Source organism: Lissotriton helveticus, chromosome 12, assembly GCF_964261635.1.
Source record: "Lissotriton helveticus chromosome 12, aLisHel1.1, whole genome shotgun sequence".
NCBI classification, from domain to species: Eukaryota; Metazoa; Chordata; class Amphibia; order Caudata; family Salamandridae; genus Lissotriton; species Lissotriton helveticus.
In genome coordinates this window covers 692,666,321-692,692,486 of record NC_136073.1, presented here as the reverse complement: position 1 = coordinate 692,692,486, position 26,166 = coordinate 692,666,321, and the positions used below count along the sequence as shown (strand labels likewise).

General features: G+C 44.9%; 1 protein-coding gene across 2 annotated transcripts in view; it reads left to right on the top strand.

Moving 5' to 3' along the window:
* Window positions 1-26,166, top strand: part of HYDIN (HYDIN axonemal central pair apparatus protein) — a 3,619,565-nt gene that overhangs the window by 2,997,810 nt on the left and 595,589 nt on the right. For both annotated transcript variants that reach the window (XM_078670948.1, XM_078670947.1), the window contains one exon: window positions 631-769. In XM_078670948.1, coding sequence (XP_078527074.1) covers window positions 631-769 — 139 coding nt within the window. The remainder of the gene's footprint in view (window positions 1-630; window positions 770-26,166) is intronic.

The following is a 26,166-nucleotide window of genomic DNA, read 5'->3' as shown; positions in this document are numbered from 1 at the left end:
CTCGTACATAATTGTATTCCAGTCTTTCATCTATCATTTCAGGTTTGCTTTATTCATATTAATGCTTGAACGTTTAACCCATCCCCATGTCTGCATATCAATTGCTGTGCCCACGTGGCTGCTGCACTGGTGACATTTTTCTTTTTCTGTCTGTCATTTATTTTGGTAATTATGGCACTCTTAATGTTCCTTCTTTTCCACTTAAATATAGTGGCTTCTCTTTTTATTACTATCTGGCAGACCTTATAGGTGTTCTTTTACTCTGATCTGTATCTCTTATATTCTAATTTACACTTTCTAAAAAGCAGATAGCCAACTTCCTCTAATGTGATTTTTCTTTAAACTGAAACGTTGTTAAACATCCATTTAAATATAAAAACATATATGAGAACGTATGTTAACTATCTACAAGTTATTTATTTTTATGTTTGTATCTTCCTGTAGTGTGACACTTCTTAAATTGTGTATGCCTACAATATTTTAGAAACATATTAAAAGATCTAGTTATGGTACCCTTAAATTCGATCGATCGGATGATGGAGAACTCAAGCCAAACTAAGGTTCTTTTCTTTTTTATTTTCTCTGTCACCATGCTTTTACCTCAGCAATCATCTCTTGTCTCTGTTTCAGGATGTTCCACATAATGAACCCCACTAACTCGGCCTATTCTTTCCTCTGGACGTGTGAGGATCCACCAAGTCTGAAAAATGCACCTCCTTTCCGCTGCTTGAACGAGAAGGGGCATATTAATCCAGAAAAGAAGGCTGAGGTAAGGGCATTCTTTTCACACACCTTAAGTTCAGAGTCTCCTACACACACTATGCACCACCCCTATGCATATTTTAATAACCGTTTCATGCCAGTTGTATTCCTAGCTTTGAGAGGGGCACATCTAGTTCTCTCTGGCGTATGTTATTCTTCTAGTTTCCTTGCACTTTCACTACATCATCGTATTTTGAACAACAAGAAATGCAAACTGTCAGACCTGGTACTCATGAAACCTTTATTCCATCCCTCTTTTTAGGTCGAGTTTCGATCGACCTGTTATATATCTTCTGTGGGGGTTTGGCACACCCACCAATTGCCATTGGCTGTTAATTGGGTCATTTGCAAATGCTGACTTGTTATTGGTGTATTTGCTTAAATGTCCCTCCTTTGTGGGTTTAGCTATCTCACTGGCGATTTAACTAAGAGATCATTTTGTTTGGCCATCACACTGTAAAGTGTGTGATGGCCTCTCCTCTCCTCCCTCCCATCTGATTTATTTATATCTATTTTTTGCCTGCACTCAGCGTGGCCGCCTGCATGCCTAAAATAAGAGCAGCAACTGCGCACGTGAGCGCCTTGCTTGTTAAAGTCGTAGGTAAATATTTAACCAAGCTTTGGCGTGTCCCACCAGGTTGTCCTGGTGAGGAGGACCCTTGTTTAAAGTCTGACGTAATTACACACCCATGCTTTGGGCTTTTTCGCATTTATTTATTTATTTATTTATTTGTGCGTTTTTATGTAGCGCGGACTTTACCCGAAGGCGTCAGAGCGCTTCACGATAGGAACAGAAAATTACAAGTGGACAAATTATAAAAGTAGACGATAAGTTACATGAGGTAAAAGTGACAATTGTGAGCAAACAAAATACATGAGGTAGCAAACAGTGCATTACAGGAGGAAAGAGTGGCAAGTGTGCAGGTTATAAGAGAAAACAAAGTACATTTAGAGGTAATATACTGCAATATATATGCTAGACACTGAAGCACAAGAACAAACGTTACGTAGGCAATGGTCGTGCTCTGAGCTTTTCTTCCCCTCTACCCTCCAGTTGCTGCTAAATGCACTGGCTGATGGAGGCCGGGTCCCATTAGATGCTATTGTTGTTTGATTGGTTACATATAGAAAGCCATGATACCCAGATAAGATGGATCCTGCCGTAATGATCCAGAGATAAGACCTGTTGTCAGCAGCCCTGTTGGTACCACCTCAGCAGTCGCAGGTAAATTGTAATGGATTGAAGCAGGACAGGGGCCTTTGCGGCAAATCACTGGCAGTCTTGCACTATGGTCTGTGGCGCTCACTCTTACCTGCACCGTCACTCAACAGGGGCGAAGGCGTGTCATATTTCACCCTCCCTGATACCCCAACTGCCTCTCATTCATCTGTGGTAAATAAATAATTAATTACCGGTACTATTTTTCTATGCATTAACTAAAACAGATAGCTCAATAAATAAGAGGCAGGATCCGTTGTATCTGAGTCAGAATGGCTTTAATCGGATGGCTCGAGCCTAAAGACCATGAAGTGGCATGCAATGGAATGGAATGGCAGCTGCCCCGTCTCATCAACATTACATAGTATATATAGGAAAACAGTACAATTGCATTGAATACAGTAGGCGTAACAAGTGACAAACGTAAGATAAGAACATATGGGCGTACAAAGAAGGCGTGCACAGGGCGTGCACGGAGACATGTGATGTAAACGTCACAGACGTGTCATAAATGGGTGGATACATGGAGGGGGCTACCTGGGCAGCTGGAACCTTTAACCTACTGGTGTGCGCAAACGGGCCATGACGTGTAACTGGGGAAAGCTGGGGGTCTGACTTCTGGCACTAGAAGAGGAGACTAAAGTCTGGGATGTCAGGACGACATGTACCTATAGCATATCTGATATCTGATGTTTGGAGAACATGTTGCTTGAATCTAAATGTCATCAGGGCAAAAGCTACTTGTCACTGAGGCTAGTGCATGCATATATTTCTTAGTGTATTGCGTGTGCTATGAATCTTCTATGGATATTAATTCAGTAATTCTTTTGCATGGAGACAGGAAGACTAGACTTATAGATGAAGATGTTTATGCGGTTCGTTAGCTTAGGAATGTGAAGCCGGGGAGCTGAACTGATAACTAGAGGCATAACATATTCTTGGCAGACAGGCAGGCAGGCCAGGCCGGGCACCGCGCTGCTTGGCAGAAAGTAAGCGAGGGGTCAGGGATGCGGGAGGGGCCGCATCGCTCCTCGGATTGGTTTCGGGAGACTTGAGACTCGAATCTGGTGTCCAGGCCCTGTGAGGCCTGAAAACGGGGACAACTTGATGACTTTAACGTGTACAATGTAAAGACGTTGGCAACATAGGCCTAAAAGCCTAATTCACGTTGCTTTCAGGAGGACTGGATAACTGGCATACTTACGTTGGACACAACTATAATTGCGTCTTTAATTTGGAGAGGGGGAACATAGGCATATTGATCATGCACATATAACATATGATGGGGAACACGTAGGGACACATGACAGGGCAAAATTCAATTTTCCTCATTCCCTCCTTGTTCCCTACGTTTCCTTCAGGAAACATCAATATTCGTGATACCATCTATCTGTTCATAGAGCATCATTTGCTCGTCTCGAATCTTTTTGGAACGGGATTTAGGACTTGGAATACAAGAGGTAGCGCACAAGCCGCAAATCGCAGGGCCACATTGTAAACATAGACAACAACTGAATATGATCATTACTACTATTCCTAGGAATGACAATACTTTCCATCCCCAGGCAGATATTATACTCCAGAGCCAACCGGACCATGTCCAGGTGCCTGGATTCTGGTGCAACTGATGGGCTATCTTGTGAAGTCTGGTTATAGCTGAATAAACAGACGGTGCGTTATTAGGAATGAAAATGCAACAACTAGATCCGATGACTCTACAAGCTCCGCCCCTATCGGCCAGTATGACGTCAAGGACAAGGCGGTTCTGAAGAACAACAAATCTCATAGCAGATTGTTCTTCTGTTAAGTTACCTAGAGCGGAAGTAGTCTCATTCACTACTGCTTCAAGGATTCTGGTTAACCTACGTATTAGCTTACTATTCTGGATAGGTCCTACGAAGAAAAAGAAACCTTTATTGAAGTCTGTATACTGTTCTAAGGCAGTTTCAGTTTGATCGACAATTGGGGACTCAATCTCCCTTCTATGTCTGACGTGTACTAGATGTGTATTTCTGTAATAATCGGATGGGGCTAGAAAAACTGGTGGCAGTAGGAAGGCAATGTAACATGTTCCATCCCAATTTAGGGGCAGACGTACATATGCGGTCTGACCACATACAAAATACGAATGACGTGAGGCTTTGAAAGTAGATTTCCCACTGTCACTATACTCGACCACAGTAGTACAATCACTATGTCCTAGATGTACTGAACCATTCTTTCTGACACATAATTCGCCTTTCACTGGTAGAACTGTAATAGCAGGCAAGTCTGGAGTAGTCTCGGACTGAACATTCAAAACCATGAAATTCGAGGAATAATTACCTAGATCATATAGTTCATTTTCTAGATCTAACCCTGTCCTATGGGATAGTCCTTCCTTGTCTGGGAAACATGTTCTATTCAGAAGGGACTTATCGTCTGAGGATGACGTTATCGTAAACCATGCTCCACACGAACCATTGTGTGAAAACGGATAGGGAAAGAGTGGCAGAACTCCCTTCGGTGTCTGGAAAGGGGGGAGTCGACCACACACCCAACAATTAGTGGCATTGCTGGTCTGGTGTGAATAGTGTAACATTCGGATAAAAGTATTGTTGCGCATGGCAAGTCGATAGGATAACTCGTGAGGAGGTAGTTCACTAAAGGTGTGCTCTACTGTATCATTAGAGGACAAATGTACATGTAAATCAATAGGAGGAAAATATACATGTAAAACATAACTTATGCATGTAACCGTAAGACTCAGAAATAACATAAACAATAAAGTGATTATGCATCTGCTGCGCAAATTTTTACAATAACGTATTTTCTTAGAGTTTCGTCTAACTCTCTCACTAGGGGGGTCTATCTCATACATGTCAGGAACCTGTCTAACCGCTTCACCCGAGAGGGACTTAAACAATTAAACTGTCTGACTTGCTAGACCTCAATTTCAGTTTATACTCCTGCTGCGGAGTTTTCTCTAACAGGGGGAGTTTAGAGTCAGTATCTGGGCAGTCCTTGAAAAAAGTCTTTGGACGGAGTCCATGAAAACGTTTAACGTGACTGGAGTGGAGCCATCCCTTGCGGCCCTCCACTTTGACGGCGGTCCTTGTGGTCATCAGAACAAGCTTTGGCTCTTTCCAGCGGGGCTCCAGCGGACTTGAACGATCAAAGTTTCGGATCAAAACCAGATTACCTGGAACGACCTCGTGCGGTTTCACCTGGGTGTTGTCTGGAAAGGCAGCCGCGACCTGTGAACGACAAGAGAGTAGTGCAGACATCAAGGAAGCTAGGTAATCTGTCAGCATATTACTGTCAACATCAGTTATTTTACGTGGCATAGGTGTACCCCACATGTTCGGGGGACGACCGAATACAACCTCGAAAGGGGACAGACCTGAGCGGGAGTGAGCGACCATTCTCATGTAAAAAAGGGCGACTGGCAGGGCTACCATCCAATCGACACCTTTCTCTGCGCAAACTTTTGCAATGCGGATTTTCAGAGTCTGATTATGTCTCTCGACGAGGCCAGCTGCCTCGGGATGTCGTACACAGTGGAACTTCCACTGGTACCCTAACAGAAGGGATACTTGTTTCATGAGTTCGGATGAGAATGGCTGGCCGTTGTCTGAATATACGACCCTGGGCAAACCATAGCGCGGGAAAAACTCACGAACCAACTGCCTGGCAGTGGTCGCGGCAGTGTAATCTGGGACTGGATAAGCTTCGGTCCATCTGGACAAAGCGCATACAACTACGAGGACATACTTGAAACCTCGACATCGATCCATCTGAATATAATCCATCTGGAGGACTTCAAAAGGGTGGTCAGGAGGATGGAATCCACCTTGTTCCACCGGAACACCTTTACCTGGATTGAACTGACAACAGATCATGCAGGTACGCACTTTCTGCTTGGCTGCTGCTCGTAAATGCTTGTTAAACCAAAGGTTCTGGATGCTGTCTAACATGGCTTTTTCTCCTAAATGTGCTGGACTATGTGCGGTGTTAATAATGACTTGAACCATAGAGTCGGGGAGAAACCATGTGGCTTTTCCCTTCGTCAACCATCCCTGATCTGTCTGGACCCCTCCTTGTTCAGACCATCTCTTGATTTCGTCTGGGGTAGCATGTGACTGTATGTCTAGTACGTCTTGTGTAGGATCCTTGACTGTCATACAAGTAGTCTGATCTGGAATATCTGTCTTTGACTTGTCAGCTGGAATGACTGGAGTCTGAGCTGTAAGCTTGGCTGTTCGATCTGCTAGATCGTTACCTTGGGAAATGGTGTCAGTGGCTTTCGTATGTGCTTTGCACTTCATAATGGCAATAGCTTTCGGTAAATGTATTGCTTCTAACAGAGCTTGAATTAGGGGACCATGCTGAATCTTGGCTCCATGAGAGGTCATGAAACCTCTTTCTTGCCAGAGTACTCCAAAGTCGTGAACGACTCCGAATGCATAACGTGAATCTGTATATATGTTTACTTTCAGGTTCTTAGCTCGTATGCAGGCTTGGGTCAGAGCGATGAGCTCTGCTGCTTGAGCAGACAGGGTATCAATACGATGTGTTTCTATAACTTCAGTTTCAGTAGTCACTGCATACGCAGCTACTAACTCTCCTGTACTTGTTCTCATACATGAACCATCCACATAAAGTGTCAGGTCTGGATCAGGTAATGCAATGTCCGTCAAGTCTTGTCTTGGCTTTGTCATGATGTTAATAACTTCCACACAGTCATGTGTGGCAGGATTCAATGTAATCGAGGGTAACAGTGTAGCAGGATTTAAAATGTTGCAGCGTCTGATTTCTATGTGTGGCTGAAACAATGTCAGTTCATAACCTGTTAAACGTGCAATTGTCAAGTGCTGAGTCTGTGTTCGGTTTAAAAGAACTTCCACGGAGTGTGGAACTTGTACTGTCAGGGAGTGTCCTAACACTATGGAATCACTTTGTCTGATAGCTAAAGCTGTGGCTGCAACTGACTTGAGGCACGCAGGCAGAGCCTGGGCTACTGGATCTAATGTGCTAGAGCAATAAGCACAAGGCTTGTGTTGTCCTGCTTGATCTTGTGTGAGAACAGATAATGCTGTCCCATCACGTTCGGTAACAAAAAGTGTAAAAGGCTTACTGTAGTTTGGTGTCGCTAACACAGGTGCGTTATAAAGCTTTCTTTAACTCATTAAAAACAAGTGTATGTTCCTGGGTCCAAGGGAGGACAGTCGGTGTCGCTGCCTCCTGTGTCGTTAACTGTATCAGTGGTTTGGCTAGATATGCGTACTGAGGAATCCATTGTCTGCAGTAAGAAGTGAGGCAGATAAAAGCTCGTACCTCCTTCTGTGTCTTGGGCTGTGGAAGATGTGCTATTAACTGGATACGGTCTGGTGTCAACTGTCTACCCCTCTTGGACAGTAAGTGTCCAAGGTATACCACTTGCTGGACACAGAATTGCAGTTTCGAAGGGGACACCTTGTGCCCCATCTCGGCCAGAAAATACAGGACTGTCAATGACGCACGTTCGCAGTCACGTTCTGTACGGGCTGTGATTAACAGATCATCGACATACTGGAGCAGGGCAGTGTCAGTTGGCATGTGAATACTGTCTAGTTGTCTTTTAAGTGCTTGACTGTAAATACTAGGACTTTCTGTGAAACCTTGAGGAGCTCGTGTGAATTTATAGCTTCTTCCGTTTAAACAGAATCCGAAAAGAAACTGACTGTCTGGATGAATGGGGACACTAAAGAATGCGTTCTTGAGATCAATAACAGTAAAGAACGTAGCTTCAGGATCAATGGCAGTCAATAGGGAAGAAATATCTGGAACCACTGGGTACTGGGGTATGATACACTTATTAAGTTCTCGGAGGTCAATCACTAATCGATAAACTGGAGGTGCATTTGGGTCAGTACGTTTAAGAATCGGAATGATAGGAGAATTACATACATTGGAGTCAGTTTCTACAACTACTCCTTGAGCAATGAGCTCGTCAATAATTTTCGATAAGGCTGCTACAGCCTCAGGTGGTAACTTGTACTGTCGGATTCGTGGTAATACAACACCTGGTTTCAGAGTAACACGATATGGTGTAATGTGCATACAACCTACATCAGTTGGACCTTGCGCCCATAAATGCTGTGGTACATTCAGTAATCTTGGATCAAAATCACGTAACACAAAATGACCTTTAAAATCTCGTAAAAACAATCTCACTCCTTCCGGAGAGCAGCATATAACTGCTCCTAATTCTTTCAATGTTTTAATACCAAGTACATTTTCGGGACAGGATTTCGTAAGTAACAAGTCTGTAGTTCGGGACAATGGACCAACTTCTAGGGAAACTGGTTTCGATATTTCATTAACAATCGGCTTTCCTGAAAATCCCAGGGAAACATTTCTTGAGCCTGAGAGTGGAGCCCCTGGAACCTCGTCATGACTGATGGTAGTCCTACTTGCCCCTGTATCAATCAGAAACTTTCTGTCTTTCCCTAATACTTGACTGTGTACATAGGGACCCTCTTGATCTACAGGAACCTCGATGAGAGGCAAGCCAACCTCCCTCTCTAGGCTGTTTCATGAATACTGCTGATATTCTGGATAATCTGACTGTGCGTACTGGTACATTTGCTGTGTAACGTGTTGTGTGGCAGCTATAGGCTGCGGTACTGTGACTGTCTGTTGTGCGTTCTGCGGTGGTTGTGTATTTTGCGGAACATGTTCTTGTCTAGGAGGACGCGGTCTCTCTTTCGTCTTACCTGTAGCTATGTTATGTTTCAGAACTGCACATTCGTTTATATAATGACCTGGCTGTTTACAGTAATTGCATGTCCCTTTAACGGGAGCTGCAGAATGACTAGTCTGATTCGGACCCCTCTTCTGACTATCTGGTTGAACAGACAGTGCAACTAGTACTTTCATTTTCGTATCTTTCATACGTCTCCTTTCGTGTTCTTGCTCTTCCCTGATTCGGTTCTGGTGATACTGTAGCATCTGTAGCATTTGGGACGGGGTATTAGCTTGCCATGTACTCTCGACTTTCTATACTCGATTTTTAACTTGCGGTAAAGAATTCTCAACTAGTTTGGTAACAAAAAGATGGGGATACGACTCACTACTTGTTTTCAGACCGCTATTAATAATGAAACATTTCTCGAATCTGGAATAAAAATCACTAGTGTCTTCGTCTTGTTTCTGTTTACAGGCTGAGATGGCGTCCCAGTCTTCCTTTTTCGTGGCTAGTAATCTTGGCAAGACTTGTATTAACAGTTTGGGCAATTCTTTGGCTTTATCCCCAAGACCAGTACCTGGTACTCGTGTGTTATCTTCGGTTTCTAACGCGGTCCAATCTATCTTTTTCTCTCCCACCTCCCATTCTTTTTCTTTCAGTTTTTCATATATGCCCGCAGGCAACAGGACCTTTAACATTTTGATGATATCAGGATACGTGTATTCTCCCATACGGAGCATGTCTTTTAATTCACGGTGGAACCCTGCTGGATCTTTATCGTGACAGGGCACTAACTTTTTCATTTCTAGTAGTTCTATTTTCGTTATAGGGGTGTAAACAAATACTCGTTCGAGCTCACCCCCCGCTCCCTTAACTGGATGCACTTCTCGTAACGGATTCTGTCTATCTATGTAGAATGGGGGTGGAACAGAAACAAAATGCGGAGTCAGGAACTTTCTGTATTTGTGGCGCTGTTCTAGAATGACGTTAATTAAATCGGTACCTAGACCTTTCCATCTGTTTAGGAGTAACTTGTTCAGTACATTATATAATGGACCTGGATCAGAGTGCTGACTCTCGTACAGTGTAATGAGGTGCTGGATCATATACATACCCACCAGTCGCTGCTCGGCTGGCGGTAGTTTCAGAAACATTTGAGCCACTACTTCGTCTGGAAACGTGGTAGAATCACTAGTCCATCGAACTGCTGATCGGGCGAGTTCTTGTTCATGCATGGTACTAAGCTCACTGTAACCTATTCGTAATTTCAGAACTTTATTGGTAGCCTGGAATACTTGTTCAAGAGAACACTGTTCTGGTACGGGAGGAGGAAAAGCTTTCTTGTAGTCTAGGCGTGTGTGTCTATCAGAAGGTCTCGTCCTACCTACATATGCTATTCTAGTGGGATTCTCGTTGTCTACCTCTTCGTCTGAAGAGTCATTCTCTTTCTCGGCTACTCTCATTGCTTCCTCCTTTTGGTGTATACTTATAATTTCTTTACGGATCTTTCGGTACATAGTTTCTATACTATTTTGTGTCTTGTGTTTTCCTTCTGCTATATTGTCACTCCATCTGGTCAGGACTCTCATCTCTTCTGGATTTTTATCAGGATGATCCTGTTCTCTTATTAAACAATTTATTAAAAATTGTAAAATCATGCCTTGAATCTCGACTTTTCTGTGTACCATAGCTTCGTGAATACTTTCTGGTTTCTCCCCTGTTCGGATGAAATGATATATTCTGTCTAGATGCTCTTTCATATTCGATATGGTAACCAAGAAGCTTGCAACTCGTCGTAGGCGTATGGAATATATTATCATACTATCTTCACCTGGTACTGGATCATATCTACAATCAGATCCGCACTCATGGAAATACTTTCTGAGGGCTTCGTACGTAGTCACTTTCGGGGTACGTTGTAACGCTGCATCTCTCAGCGTCAGGCGTTTTGTTTGAGGCGGGGTGATAGGAATACCTCCCCCTGCCCCTCCTGAACTGGAATCGTCGATTAATACTGAATGTGCGGCTACTGGTAACGTGACTGGTAAAGTAGGGGTACGTAAAGTGGGTTGGTCCTGGGGTACTGGCACATGGACAGGATTCCCGGGACCAACGGCTGGAGGCACAGTAATTACATTATTAACAGGGTGTTGGACCTGAACTGGTGGAATTGGATTCGTATTAGCATATTCTGGGACAGTGTCATCTAAATAGGAAGAAAGGAAAATTTCAGCTGCAGTCGGTTTATGACGTAGCTTAATCGGGACCAATGGTGGCGGTAAATTACAGGGTGTTTCCGGGGTCGCTTTAGGCAAACCCTCGGCGAGAAGAGGATACATACCTTTAATAAGGGCATTTCTCTGTCTGTCCGACTGTTCTGCTCTAACTCGTTCACCTTCTTCTAGTAATTCCCTTTCTTGGGCTTTTTCGGAGGATTCCCTACTTAATTCTGCTTTTCTGAATTCTTTCTCGGTTCTTTTATGCGATTCTTTACGCCATAATTCTATGGCATCTTTCTGGGATTGTCTGGCTTTCTTTTTCCATAATGCTTCCTCTACTCTCATGATGCACTCGGCATCCCACGTTCCTGAAACAGGCCATCTATATTTCTCTTCAAGATGTTTGGTGTAGTCCACCCATAAATCTAGATACAGTATGGCATCTAAGCCATGTTTATGATACATGAAATGTCCAGGACTGTCCCTGGGAGGGACAGGAACTGATTCTTCGAGTAACCCTTTTCTGGTTTTTATCTGACGTAACTTCGAAAACAGCGGCATATTTGAACTGTACTTGAACTTGAACACAATACACAATGAACACAGTAATGAATAGCAAAACAATCATTCATACCACGACATCAAGAACATATTAATAACAGTTCGAACAGAATACTACCTGATACATTGAAAACATAATGCTTGAATTTCTCGAGAACAGACTTACTAGAATTTCTGGATGCACTGCTAAAACAGTACAGAACATACCGGTCTCCTAAAGAGACACGTCATACCGTATCCACCTAGGTGAACACGTCGGACCGGATCTGTGTACCCAAACCCGTCGGACCGGGCACAAATTAATGAACACCCGTCTAGATACCCCCAGCAACGGTACTCACCGGGAAGCAAACTGAAGGCCTCGGACTGGACTGGACTGCTACGACGTCTGGTTACTGCTACGCACTACGCATGCGCTTCGGGCTTCGGGCTTCGGAAACAGGTGGGCCTCCGGATACCTCGGACCTTGCTCTCTCGGCTTGGGCTCTGGTCGGGACGACCCGCCTTCCTCACCGCCTCGTCTGGATGCCGGACCGCAGTCTCCGTCTCCTCCGTGGGCCTGAGGGAGACTTGAAGCAGAAATATCTGCACATGCACAGTAGGGGTCCGTCACGGCTGTAGAAGGGTCAGGGGGCCTGCGTTACATCGCCGGCGCGTGGGGAAGGGGCTCGTCCCTATTCGGGCGCCATTTTATGTGGTAAATAAATAATTAATTACCGGTACTATTTTTCTATGCATTAACTAAAACAGATAGCTCAATAAATAAGAGGCAGGATCCGTTGTATCTGAGTCAGAATGGCTTTAATCGGATGGCTCGAGCCTAAAGACCATGAAGTGGCATGCAATGGAATGGAATGGCAGCTGCCCCGTCTCATCAACATTACATAGTATATATAGGAAAACAGTACAATTGCATTGAATACAGTAGGCGTAACAAGTGACAAACGTAAGATAAGAACATATGGGCGTACAAAGAAGGCGTGCACAGGGCGTGCACGGAGACATGTGATGTAAACGTCACAGACGTGTCATAAATGGGTGGATACATGGAGGGGGCTACCTGGGCAGCTGGAACCTTTAACCTACTGGTGTGCGCAAACGGGCCATGACGTGTAACTGGGGAAAGCTGGGGGTCTGACTTCTGGCACTAGAAGAGGAGACTAAAGTCTGGGATGTCAGGACGACATGTACCTATAGCATATCTGATATCTGATGTTTGGAGAACATGTTGCTTGAATCTAAATGTCATCAGGGCAAAAGCTACTTGTCACTGAGGCTAGTGCATGCATATATTTCTTAGTGTATTGCGTGTGCTATGAATCGTCTATGGATATTAATTCAGTAATTCTTTTGCATGGAGACAGGAAGACTAGACTTATAGATGAAGATGTTTATGCGGTTCGTTAGCTTAGGAATGTGAAGCCGGGGAGCTGAACTGATAACTAGAGGCATAACATATTCTTGGCAGACAGGCAGGCAGGCCAGGCCGGGCACCGCGCTGCTTGGCAGAAAGTAAGCGAGGGGTCAGGGATGCGGGAGGGGCCGCATCGCTCCTCGGATTGGTTTCGGGAGACTTGAGACTCGAATCTGGTGTCCAGGCCCTGTGAGGCCTGAAAACGGGGACAACTTGATGACTTTAACGTGTACAATGTAAAGACGTTGGCAACATAGGCCTAAAAGCCTAATTCACGTTGCTTTCAGGAGGACTGGATAACTGGCATACTAACGTTGGACACAACTATAATTGCGTCTTTAATTTGGAGAGGGGGAACATAGGCATATTGATCATGCACATATAACATATGATGGGGAACACGTAGGGACACATGACAGGGCAAAATTCAATTTTCCTCACATCAATCCATCGATAAAAGCCTGATGTCAGTGAGGCGTCATCATACCTGGAACACCGTTTTTTGACACTGCCTTGCTCTAGTGCATTTTTGAATGACGAGAGGTCAAAGCCCCTACAAGCCAAAAGCAATTGATACCTACTGCATTATAGGGATGTATATTGGGACATTTTCTGCATCTGCAAAACTACTTATATGATTATTCCCTGACTGTAAAAGAAGAGGTAAGTTAAAAAAGGTGCATTGGAATGTGACCCATTGTAATAACCAGTGGATGAGATTCACTCAAGCATCCCATGTATCGCTTTTTGTGCTGTTCAACTCGGAGGCCAGACCGGTTTTCAAAAGTATAAAATCATATTATGCCCCTTGCTACAAAAGGGGGTGGTAATGGACGAAGCATCTGAACCAATCAAACACTCACACCCAGTCAATAGATCTGGGTTTAATCCATCACCGTTCTTTAGCCCACTCTGCCACCCCAGTTCAGACATGGCTATATGCAAATCAGTCTGTAGTTCATACACCGTGATGTTTTGAGCATGTTCACAGGCTTTGCATTTCGCACACTTCCTGAATCCTGGAGTACTGAGCCATGATGTATTTTTAGTTTTCTGTTGTTTGAGCTCCAGATGACTTTGGGTCAGAATGTCACTTAGGGAGGATGTTTTTCTATAAGTAATACCGGGTTATGGTGTTAAATGTTCCCGTAAGGTTTCATCCAGTAAGAGAATCTCCCAGTTCCTCTTAATGACACCCTTTAATCAAAGTCAGCCCTTCGGAGGGCTGACGGGGCTGCAGTCCACCATCTTGGGAAGGGCAGCCACCTCTTCCTACATAAGGACCGCCCATGCGGACGCGCAGCGGACGGGCGCAGCGGGCGGGACGAAGGCGCGCCGAAATTGCGCCTAAGTTAAGCCCGTCTGCGCCCGTCCGCGGCCGGCCAGGGCTAGGGGCACCCCACCATGCACCTCTCTTGTCTTATTCTGCCACCCAAATCTGCTCTTATCAGGATTCATGGCCCCTTTCCCCCCTTACTGTTATTCGGATCACGGAGCTTGGGCTGGCTCGGGCTAGGCCCTCCACCTTCCTCCCGGTCCCTCTGTTGCCTTCAGTGGCCTCCCCTCCTGTCCTCCCCCACCCCCCTCCCTCCCCAATCACATGCCTGTCCCCACAACTTCGGCTTTTCTGCTAAACACCAGGTCTGCAGTCAAGCACCAGATAGAGCTCTTTAGCTTTTTGGATTTCTACAAACCTGACCTCATGTTTTTAACAGAAACCTGGTATAGACCAGATTCTCTGCCCAATGTGCTGGCAGCCCTCCCCCCCTCCTACTCGGTCCTTCGTGTTGACCGGCCGGAGGGGAAGATGGGGGGTGGAGTGGCTTTGATCTTCCGCACTGGACTTCACTTTCAGGTCCTCCCTTTCTCTCCCTTACCCACAGCCGACTGCCTAGTAGTACGCTCTCCCTCTTTTCAGGTCCCCGTTACATACGTCTTAGTTTACCGTCCCCCCCAACCCAATCCAGGGTTCATCCCTGCCCTTCAGGATTTATTGGCCACCCTAGTAGTTAATAATGCAGCTGTTTTAGTTTTAGGGGACTTCAATTTCTGGCCTGGCGACCTGGCGGAAGATGCCCCGTCAAGAGAGTTCTCTCAGCTCCTTCTCAGTCTTAACTTTGTTTCCCACATCCACTCCCCTACCCACTCCCGTGGCCACACTCTGGACCAAATCTGGACGCTAGACGTCCCCATTACCACGCCTACTGTTACTCCTTGTGTGTGGTCTGACCATTTTTTGATTTCTTTTTATTTAGATCTTACCTTGGTAAAGACACCCTTCTCCCCGAGAAATTCCTGGGCTAGGAACTGGAGCAAGGTAGACATTTCTGCTCTCTGTGCGACTCTGTCATCTTCCTGCCCTGATCTAACGTGTGCCCCTTCATTGCCCCAAGTTGCCATGCTTAATGGTTGGCTCTCGAGAGCTTGCGATCAAGTAGCTACTTTACAACGTGTCACTGTTAGGCGCATTCATGAGGCAAATAAGTGGTTTTCCCCCCTCCTTAAGACAAAAAAGCTGGAGGTGCGCCAAGCAGAGCGCGCCTGGAGGCTTGATTACTGCCCTTCTCGCAAAGCCCGCTATAAAACCGTATGTAAGGAATATAAAAATTCCATCTTACAGGCAAAGACTGACTATTTCTCAGAGAAAATTCTTGCCGCTGAGAGTCAGCCTAGGGAAATTTTCACCACAGTGCGCGAGCTGGCCTCCTCTGACAGGACATTTCCTAAAATTCCCCCTTCCCAGTTGTGCGACTCGCTCAATAACTACTTCATAGATAAGGTTGCTCTGATTAAATCCAATATTCCCCCCCCCCCTTCTCCCTCCTTCTCTGATCCCCAGCCCCCTCTTAATAGGTCGACTATTAACATCATACCCCCCCTAACCAAAGAGTCTCTCCTTCCCCTCCTGGCCCGTGTTACATCAGGGTCCCCAGCCGACGTTTGCCCGGCCTATGTCCTGCGAAAAATTTTCTCTGACTCTTATTTGCCACCTCTGACCTTCCTGAATGAGTCCCTATATCAAGGCACAGTGCCTGCTCTTCACAAGGCAGCCGTTATTACTCCCATTCTGAAAAAACCAGGGGCTGACCCTTCCTCCCCTGCTAACTACCGTCCGATCTCGCTCCTCCCTTTTTTGGGTAAGGTCCTTGAGACTCACGTCATCCAGACACTGAGCTCCTTCGTGGAGGACAGCGGCTATCTCGCTCCCTGCCAGTCTGGCTTCCGTCCCCGACACTCGACCGAGAAGGTGGTCATTTCGGTCCTGGACCAGCTTAGGGAAGGACTGGATACCAACACTCCCCAGGCCCTTGTCCTCCTTGACTTATCCGCCGCCTTTGACACGGTAGATCACTCCATCTTATTATCTCGTGTCAGGGCGGCGGGTATGGGGGGCTCGATTTTGGCCTGGATCAGTTCTTTCCTTAATGGCCGCACTCAGGCTGTCCATCTAGCCGAATTTTCAGCTCCTCCGCGAGAAGGCCAGTGTGGTGTTCCTCAAGGGTCCTCCCTCTCTCCCTTATTATTTAATTTGTACATCCTCCCCCTGGTGTTTGCTTTGCAACAGATGGAGGTCACGGTGTACAATTACGCCGACAACCTCCAGCTGATCTTTAATCTTTCCCCTTCCCAATCTGGTGTTCACTCTTTTCAGTCGGTCATGCTGTTTATCCGGGATTGGATGAACCATAACCAGCTGAAACTCAACCCGGATAAAACTGAGTTAGTTTTGTCCGGCGGCACTGGCAGTCCCTAGTCCCCTACCTTTTGGCCCCCGTCTCTAGGTCCCCCTCCTTCACCCTCCCCCTCTGTCTAAACCCTTGGCATCACCATCAATCATCAACTCACCCTTCATTCCCAGATCAGTTCTGTTGTGTCTTCCTGTTTTTTTATGCTCCGAACTATTCGGAAAATCTCCCGGTTTTTTTCTGTCCCTGCCCTCAAACTGATTCTGATGGCGATGGTTCTCTCTCGGCTAGACTGTGGGAACATCGTGTATAACGGTGTTCCTGCCTATGCCCTCCAGCGCCTCCAGTCAGTTCAGAATCAGGCGGCCCGGCTGATTTTTGGGCTGCCCAAATTTCACCACTCCTCTCCTTTACTGAAGTCCCTCCATTGGTTGCCGATCAAGGAGCGGGCCTTATTCAAATTAGGTTGCACCACCTTTCAAGCCCGAGCGGCAACGGCGCCTGTTTATATTTCCTCGGCAATTCAAGCTTGCCATCCCACTAGGGAGCTGCGCTCTTCCTCTATGTGCCTTCTGACAGTCCCTCGATTCAAGAAGAGTCGGATGGGGGGCCTGAAATTTTCGGTCCTGGCCCCTTCTTTCTGGAATTCCCTCCCGCTGGTCTTACGCTCAGCTGCCTCTTACATGGAGTTCCGAAAATCACTTAAAACCCATATCTTCTTGAAAGCTTTCCCTGCCTAAAATCTGCCTGCTCCCCTGTCCCTGGTCTGTAGTGTTCACCAGCGCCATGAAGCCGCATGGCATACGTGCGCTTTACAAATTCTTTTAAATTAAAAAAATTAAATTAAATTTAATACCTGACTCTGGTTGTTAAAGTCCATAATGAGACGCGTTTTATTTTCTGTGTCTTCCTCTTGTCCATTATTAGTTCCTACGTCTGGCAATCTGTAGTGTTGTTGTTCTACTGGAATTAAAAGATCAGATCTATTCTTAATGTTCATCCAGGATTTCGCTGGTGTCAGAACCTCCATTGTGTACCCTCTTTCCAGAAATCGACAAAACATCCTTTCGATTTCTACTATTAAATCCTCTTCTTCCGAGCAGTTTCTCTTTGCCCTCAACATTTCGCCATATGGTATGCTCCATTTTAATTTGGAAGGATGACCACTATTGGCGTGGAGGATACTGTTGCAGGACGTCGGTTTCCGGTGCATTTTAGTGCATAATTTGTTGTTTTTTACACAAACTTCCACATCTAAAAATATGATGTCCGTATTACTCATTGTTGATGTGAAGTGCAGATTGTAATTGTTTGTCTCGAGGGAATTAATGAAGGCCTGTAGTTCAGTTTGACTCCCATTCCAGATGACGAATAGGTCGTCGATAAATCGACACCAGGTTTTTATTTTTGAGTGTTTTTTGTTTTCTTCCAGTAGGATCTCAGTTTCCCAGATAGCCATCAGTAGGTTCGCATATGTTGGGGCAAAAGATGTCCCCATTGCTGTCCCCTGTTTCTGCAGGTATAAATTGCCTTGGAAGAGGAAGACATTATGTCTCAAACAGTAGGTTAACATCTCAATCAACATTGTTGAGTGTTCCAAAAAGTTCACCGATCTTTGTTTGAGAAATTCTTGAACAGCATCTATTCCATCCTGATGTCATATGGATGTGTACAATGATGAGACATCTATTGTTGCCATTAGGTATCCCATATTCCACTCTATGCTGTTCAATTTATTCAGGAAATCCATGGTATCACGTAGATACGAAGGTAGTGCGGTCACATAGTTCATTAAAAATATGTCTATGAATCTTGATGTGGTTTCCAATAATGACCCGATTGAGCTCACTATGGGTCTGCCAGGTGGCTTGTTAATAGACTTGTGCACTTTCGGCAGAAAGTATATAGTTGCCGTAAGTGGGTTGTCTGTTTTTAAGTATATATATTCATCAAAGTCTATCAGACCTCTTTCTTTCCAACCGGTTAGGAGAGCGTGATATTCCTCCGTCCATTTTTCAATTGGATTTCCATATTTTCTAGTTGCCGCTTTGCTTCTTCTATATAGTCCGCAACATTTTGGACCACGATGTTGCCCCCCTTATCGGAGGCTTTGATTATTATTGAGGGGTCATTCTTCAATTCTGTTATTGCTTGGTATTCCTTTGGTGTGAGGTTCCAATTTTTTTCCTTTCTGGTTTGTATTTTTATTTAGATTTTTATTTTGATGTTTACTGCCAGCCAATCCTGCTGCAATTTTCGTTATTTCCTCTACCATGATCTCTTGGAACAAGTCAATTTTATTTCCAGGTTGTAATTGTGAACAGAATCTAGACTGTTTCTTAAGTCCACTTTCTCCTCCCTTATTCGTGACTATCCCCATTCTGTTGCAGAATTCAATATCTGATGTTGTTGGATTTAGATTGTCTACTGCACATGTTGTTTCATCGATTCCCATTGTGGGTAATGTTTTGAAGGCTGGGAGATCTCTTTGGGTAATTGGTGTTGGATCTGTGTTTTCCTTTTGGCGATTGTCTCTTGTGGGCTTCTTTTCTAGAAAGTATTTTTTAAGTTTAATTTTTCTGCAGAATTTGTAGAGGTCTATTCGAGCATTTGCAAAGTCCATCTCTTTATTTGGGCAGTAGAACAGCCCCCTATTTAGTAGCTTTAATTGAGGTTCCGTTAAAGGTCTGTCCGATATGTTAATGACCAGGTTGTTATCAAGTTCCGCTCCACTTTTCTGGAGCATTACTTTTGTTTTTGTTTCCCTCTCCTTGATTTTACTTCTTCTTCTGCTCCTTCTGGTAATTTTGGCTGTCCTCTTCCCCACGAGTGGCCTCTGCCTCTTCCTCTTTGTCGCGTTATCGTTTGCGCTAACTGCATCTCCCCACGAAAATCCAGTGGCATTAAGCTTGCATCTTTGTCAGCTGAGCTGATTTCTGAGCTGTCCACATTTATTATCTATTGTTGTTGCCATTGCAGTTGTTCCTGCACACTTGTCCATCACCACCCTGCCTCTTAACGTATCATATTTACGGGCAAATGTGTAAATTCGCCCGTTAGCGTAGTCCAGTCCATCTCTAGTGAATTTGTGTGCTTTTCTTTTTTCTACCCCCGATTCATGTTTGTTTCTTTTCTTTTCCATGGTTTCAATTTGTTCTTTATTTTCCTCTGTTGTTGGGAACTTTGCTAGCTCCAGTTCCAGTACTTAGATTATGTTAGTGATCTTGTCTAGTTTCCTCTCTGCGTGTATGATTAGTGTCCTCATTAGTTTGAATGAGCATTCGTTTGTGTCTTGTTGCCACTGTTTTATTAAAGCTGGATCCACATCATTGAGTGTGGGCATGATGAGTATTCGAAGACCCCTCGGGACTCTCTTAAACTCTATATATTTCTCCAGAGTTGTTTTTTCCCACCATTTGGCCACTTCTAGGATCCAGTTTTATTGAAGCTCTCTCAGGACCACTGTAATGGTTCTCTTCCCCTTCTCTCCAGTGTTACCCCTTGCATTTGAACTGCTGTTAGTACTGGTAGAGGGGGTCACTTCATCATTCAGCAGTTCACTGGCTCTTTGTTGGCGATTCCTTGATTTGTCTGCCATTTATGTGAAGGAGTCGCTATATTTAATATTTGCCGTTTGCATACCGGTGTTCTTTCTTTATCAATCAGGGATGTTAGCCTGCTGTTCCCAGAGCAGGCAAACCCCCGTTTTTACTGTTGCTCTTCTAACTCGCCTAGTTTGAAGATATATTCATCAGTATCCAATTCGTTTCCGATTTAGTGCTCTGCTTGCTTCTTAATCTGGATACCGTGTTGCATTGGACTATTGGGACACAAAGCGCAGCAGTGCTCGACGATAACTCTTTCACTTTTGTTTTTTATTTCTACCATTAACTTATCTCGCCGCTGCTGCTCGGTTACTTCCCCCACAGTTTGTGTGTGAACTTGACCCGACGTGCCCCCACCGCTCTCAAGTCGCTTCCGCCGCGTTTTCGAGTAGTGCGGACATTGTCTACCCCTCGCTCAGCGCACTCACCGCTAGGTTTTCACCGTCCGGTCCTGGTGTGTTCTTCCACTCCTGCTGTAATCACGCCAATTAGCTCCCGTGCTTGAATAGTGGCGTCAGCCCTTTTCTTTTTCAAACTCGATTACCACTAGATTCATTTCAGGACTGCTTCGCCTCACTCGTGCGTGCCCGTGATGTGTGTTCCAGTTTCAGCACTATAAATTTCTTCGAATCTTCACGTCCTCGTGTTTATCGACGGAAGTCACGGCACCACAACACTAAGTTAATTTAAGTTTTGTTTATTTTAAATACACCATGTGCAAAAAGTGCAAAAAGGACAGCCTACGCGTTTCGACTGCAATCAGTCTTCAACTGGACCATAGAGTCCTGGCTGTCTAGAACTTTTTTTAAAGTGCTCAGTGCTTATACCATCATTTGTTTCCATGATTAATACAACTAGACTGTGGTAAATAAATAAATAATACCCTATTTTTGACTACACATATATCATAACAGATAGCTCAATAAATAAGAGTCAAGATTCGAGGTAGTAGGAGTTTTTGCAGGTTTAATACAGCATAAGGACAGGAACAGGACAACCTGCATAGGAATAGGATGACAGGGCCCAGCAGCTGCTGGGGCTGGGATGAGCGCGCTGGCTTTTAATAACAATACATGAGTATATATACATAACGCAAACACATAGCATTACATTGCAGTAGGCGTAGCAGTGGGTGGAGCAATAGGTGTGACGCGTAGCAGTCGCGAAAGATAAAGGCAAAAGTAGGTGTAACTGGGCGTATACATAGACATGTGGTGCAGACGTAACAGGATATGTCATGAATGGGGCGGAAACCATGGAGGGGGCTACCTAAGGAACCAGGACCTCTAACCTAGTGGTGCGCGCAAACTGGCAATGACGTATTACTAGGAGAAGCTGGGGGCTATGAACTCTGTGCTAGGAGCAGAGACTGAAGTGTGGAGGGTCGGAGCGACATGTACCTAAACCCTATCTAGTATCTGATGTTTAGGGAACATGTTGATATAAACTATAAGTCAGGAGAGGAAAGGCTAACTTGAATCTAAGACTGGACCATGCATTATTCTACATGTAGTGCGTGATGAAGAATATTAAGTGACCATTGAATGCAGTATTTCTCTAACGTGGAGACGTGAAGGCTAGACAATGACGGAAACTATTGATGCAGTTCAGTAGTTTAGGAATGCAGAGAAGGAGGACTGAACTGATAACTGGACTCATAACATATTCTTGGCAGACTCAGAGGCTGAGCCAGGCTGCACCGGGCACTGCGAGGCAGGAAGTAAGTGAAGGGTCGAGGATACAGGTGGGGGCTGTATCCCTCCTCAGCGAGGCTTCAGGAGACAGGAGCTGAATCTGGTGTCCAGGCCCTTTTGAGGCCTAGAAACGGAGACTTTATAATAGAATAACGTGCACACTGAGAAACGTGGCAACGTAGCTTTACATAGGCCTGATATTCGTAGTATTCACGAGGACTGGAAACTGGCATACTAGAGGTGGACACAACTGTAATTGCGTCATTAATCAGACATGGGGAGTACATATGCATATTTAATCATGCACACATAACATATGATGGACGACACGTAGGGACACAGAACATGGCAAAATTTACTTTTCCACATTCCCTCCTTGTCACTACGTTTCCATCAGGAAACATCAATTTTCATGATACCGTCTATCATTTCATACAGTATCATTTGCTCGTCTCGAATTATCCTGGAACGGGATTTAGAACTGGGCTTGGGACTAGGAATACAAGAGGTAGCACAAATGCCGCAAATCGCAGGGCCACATTGTATACAGAGGCAGCAGCTGAATAGGATCGCTACTGCAATACCTAGGAAGGACAAGACTTTCCATCCCCATGCGGAAATTATATTCCAGAACCAACCGGACCATGTCCAGGTGCCTGGGTCTTGGTGTATCAGATGGGCAATTTTATGGAGTCTGGTTATAGCTGAATAAACAGACGGCGCGTTATTTGGAATGAAAATGCAGCAACTAGATCCGATGACTCTACAGGCCCCGCCCCTATCGGCCAGTATGACGTCAAGGACGAGACGATTCTGTAAAACGACAAATCTCATAGCAGATTGCTCTTCGGTTAAGTTACCTAGAGCAGAGGCAGTCTCATTTACTACAGCTTCAAGGGTTCTGGTTAATCTACGGATCAACTTACTATTCTGGATAGGTCCTATAAAGAAAAAGAAACCTCTGTTGAAATCTGTATACTGTTCTAGAGCAGTTTCAGTATAATCGACAATTGGGGACTCCCTTCTATGTCTAATGTGTACTAGATGTGTATTTCTATGATAATCAGGTGGGGCTAGGAAAACTGGTGGCAGTAGGAAGGCAATGTAACAGGTTCCCTCCCAATCGAGGGGCAGACGAACATATGCGGTTTGACCACAAATAAAATATGAATGACGTGAAGCTTTGAAAATAGATTTCCCACTGTCACTATACTTGACAACAGTAGTACAATCACTATGTCCTACATGTATGGAACCCTTATTTCGGACACATAATTCGCCTTTGACTGGTAGTACTGAAATAGCAGGTAAGTCTGGAGTAGTATCAGACTGAACATTCAGGACCATGTAATTCGACGAATAATTACCTAAATTATACACTTCATTTTCTAGATCTAACCCGGTTCTGTGGGGGAGACCTTGCTTGTCTGGGAAACATGTACTGTTAAGAAAAGACATATCTGTTGAGGATGACGTTAACGTGGACCATGCTCCACACGAACCATTATGTGAAAATGGATAAGGAAAAAGTGGCAGAACTCCCTTCGGCATCTGGAAAGGGGGGAGTCGACCACATACCCAACAATTAGTGGCATTGCTGGTCTGGTGTGAGTAATGTAACATGCGGATAAATGAGTTATTACGCATAGCGAGGCGGTAGGACAGTTCATGAGGGGGCAGATCACTAAACGTGTGCTCTACTGTAGCATTAGTAGACTTATTTACATGTGAAACTGGGAAACATAGGTAAAATGCATAACTGGTGCAGGAAATCATAAGGCTAGAAAACAATATGAAACATAGAAAAACGATACATCGGATTGAGTTTTGACTAACTCTCTCACTATGGGGGTCTATTTTATACATGTCAGAAACAGTCTAACCGTTTCACCTAGGGGAGGACTTAGACAATCAAACTGACTGACTTATTTTACTAGACCGTAGTTTCTGTTTATACTCCTGCTGCAGAGTTTTCTCTAATAGGGGAGGGGTTGTAGCAATGTCTTTTGCGGGACAGTCCTTGAGAACAATATTCGGGCAATCCTTCAAATCCTGGGAAATGTTCTTAAAGACGGGTTTCAGTCCTTTAAAAAGTTTAACATGAGAAAGGTGCACCCAGCCCTTGCGTCCTTCCAACTTCACGGCTGTACGGGTGGTGAGGAGGACCTGTCGGGGCTCTTTCCAACGAGGCTCCAGCGGACTTGATCTGTCAAAGTTGCGGACCATCACCATGGATCCTGGGACGATTTCATGCGGTGCCACCTCGGTATTGTCTGGAAATGCGGCAGCAACCTGTGAACGACATGAGTTGAGGGCAGACATCAAGGAAGCTAGGTAATCTGTCAGCATATTACTTGAAACATCGGTAATACTTCGGGGTCTAGGAGTACCCCACATATTAGGGGGGCGGCCGAAAACGACCTCGTACGGGGACAGACCTGATCTGGAATGTGCGACCATGCGCATATAAAATAAAGCAACTGGCAGAGCTACTAGCCAGTCCACACCTTTTTCTTTACATATTTTGGCGATTCGGATTTTCAGGGTCTGATTATGTCTCTCTACGAGACCGGCTGCTTCAGGATGGCGTACACAATGGAACTTCCACTGGTACCCTAGCAAAAGGGAAACGTGCTTCATTAGTACAGATGAGAATGGCTGGCCGTTATCAGAATATACGACTCTAGGGAGTCCATAACGGGGGAAGAATTCACGAACCAACTGCTTGGCAGTGGTCGCGGCTGTGTAATCTGGGACTGGATATGCTTCTGTCCACCTGGACAAAGCGCATACAACTACAAGGACATACTTGAAACCTCGACATCGCTCCATCTGAATATAATCCATCTGGAGGACTTCAAAAGGGTGGTCAGGGGGCTGGAAACCACCTTGTTCCACCGGGACACTTTTACCTGGATTAAACTGACAACATATCATACAGGTACGGACTTTCTGCTTGGCTGCAGCTCGTAAATGCTTGTTGAACCAAATGTTCTGGATACTGTCTAACATAGCTATTTCTCCTAAATGTGCTGGACTATGTGCGGTATTAATAATGACTTGAACCATAGAGTCGGGGAGAAACCATGTGGCTCTACCCTTTGTTACCCATCCTTGATCTGTCTGGACCCCTCCTTGTTCGGACCATTTCTTGATTTCATCGGGAGTAGCATGTAACTGGATATCTATGACATCTTGAGTAGGGTCCTTAACTGTCATACATGTAATCGGATCTGGAGTGTGTGTCATGTTAACTGGAATGTCTAGAGTCTGTGCTGTAAGCTTGGCTGTGCGATCTGCTAGATCATTACCTTGGGAAATAATATCAGTGACTTTCGTATGTGCTTTGCATTTCATGATGGCAATGGATGTCGGTAAATGTATGGCATCTAACAGAGCTTGAATAAGGAGACCATGCTGAATCTTGGTTCCATGAGAAGTCATGAAACCTCTTTCCTGCCAGAGCACTCCGAAGTCGTGTACAACTCCAAATGCGTAACGTGAATCTGTGTAAACATTAACTTTCAAGTTCTTGGCGTGTATGCAGGCTTGTGTCAGAGCAACTAGCTCTGCTGCTTGAGCGGACAGAGTGTCAATACGGTGTGTTTCAATAACTTCAGTGTCAGTAGTCACTGCATACGCGGCGACTAGTTCTCCTGTACTTGTTCTCATACATGAACCATCCACATAAAGTGTCAGGTCGGGATCTGGTAGAGGAATATCTGTCAGATCTTGTCTTGGCTTTGTCGTAATGTTAACTACTTCCACACAGTCATGTGTGGCTGGATTTGAATTAACTGATGATAACAGTGTAGCAGGATTTAAAATGTTGCAGCGTCTGATTTCTATGTGTGGCTGGAACAGTGTCAATTCATAACCTGTTAAACGTGCAATTGTCAAGTGCTGAGTTTGTGTTCGGTTCAGAAGAACTTCCACAGAATGTGGGACTTGTACTGTCAAGGTATGTCCTAAGACTATGGAATCACTTTGTCTGATAGCTAGTGCTGTGGCTGCAACTGACTTGAGGCACGCAGGCAGAGCCTGGGCTACTGGATCTAGTGTGCTAGAAAAATAAGCACAGGGCTTGTTTTGTCCTGCTTGATCTTGCGTGAGAACAGATAATGCTGTACCTTCACGTTCAGTGACGAAAAGTGTAAAAGGCTTACTGTAGTTCGGTGTGGCTAGAACTGGAGCTTGGCATAAAGCTTTCTTTAACTCGTTGAAACTAAGTGTATGTTCAGATGTCCAAGGGAGGACAGTCGGTACGGCTGCCTCCTGTGTCGTTAACTGTATCAGT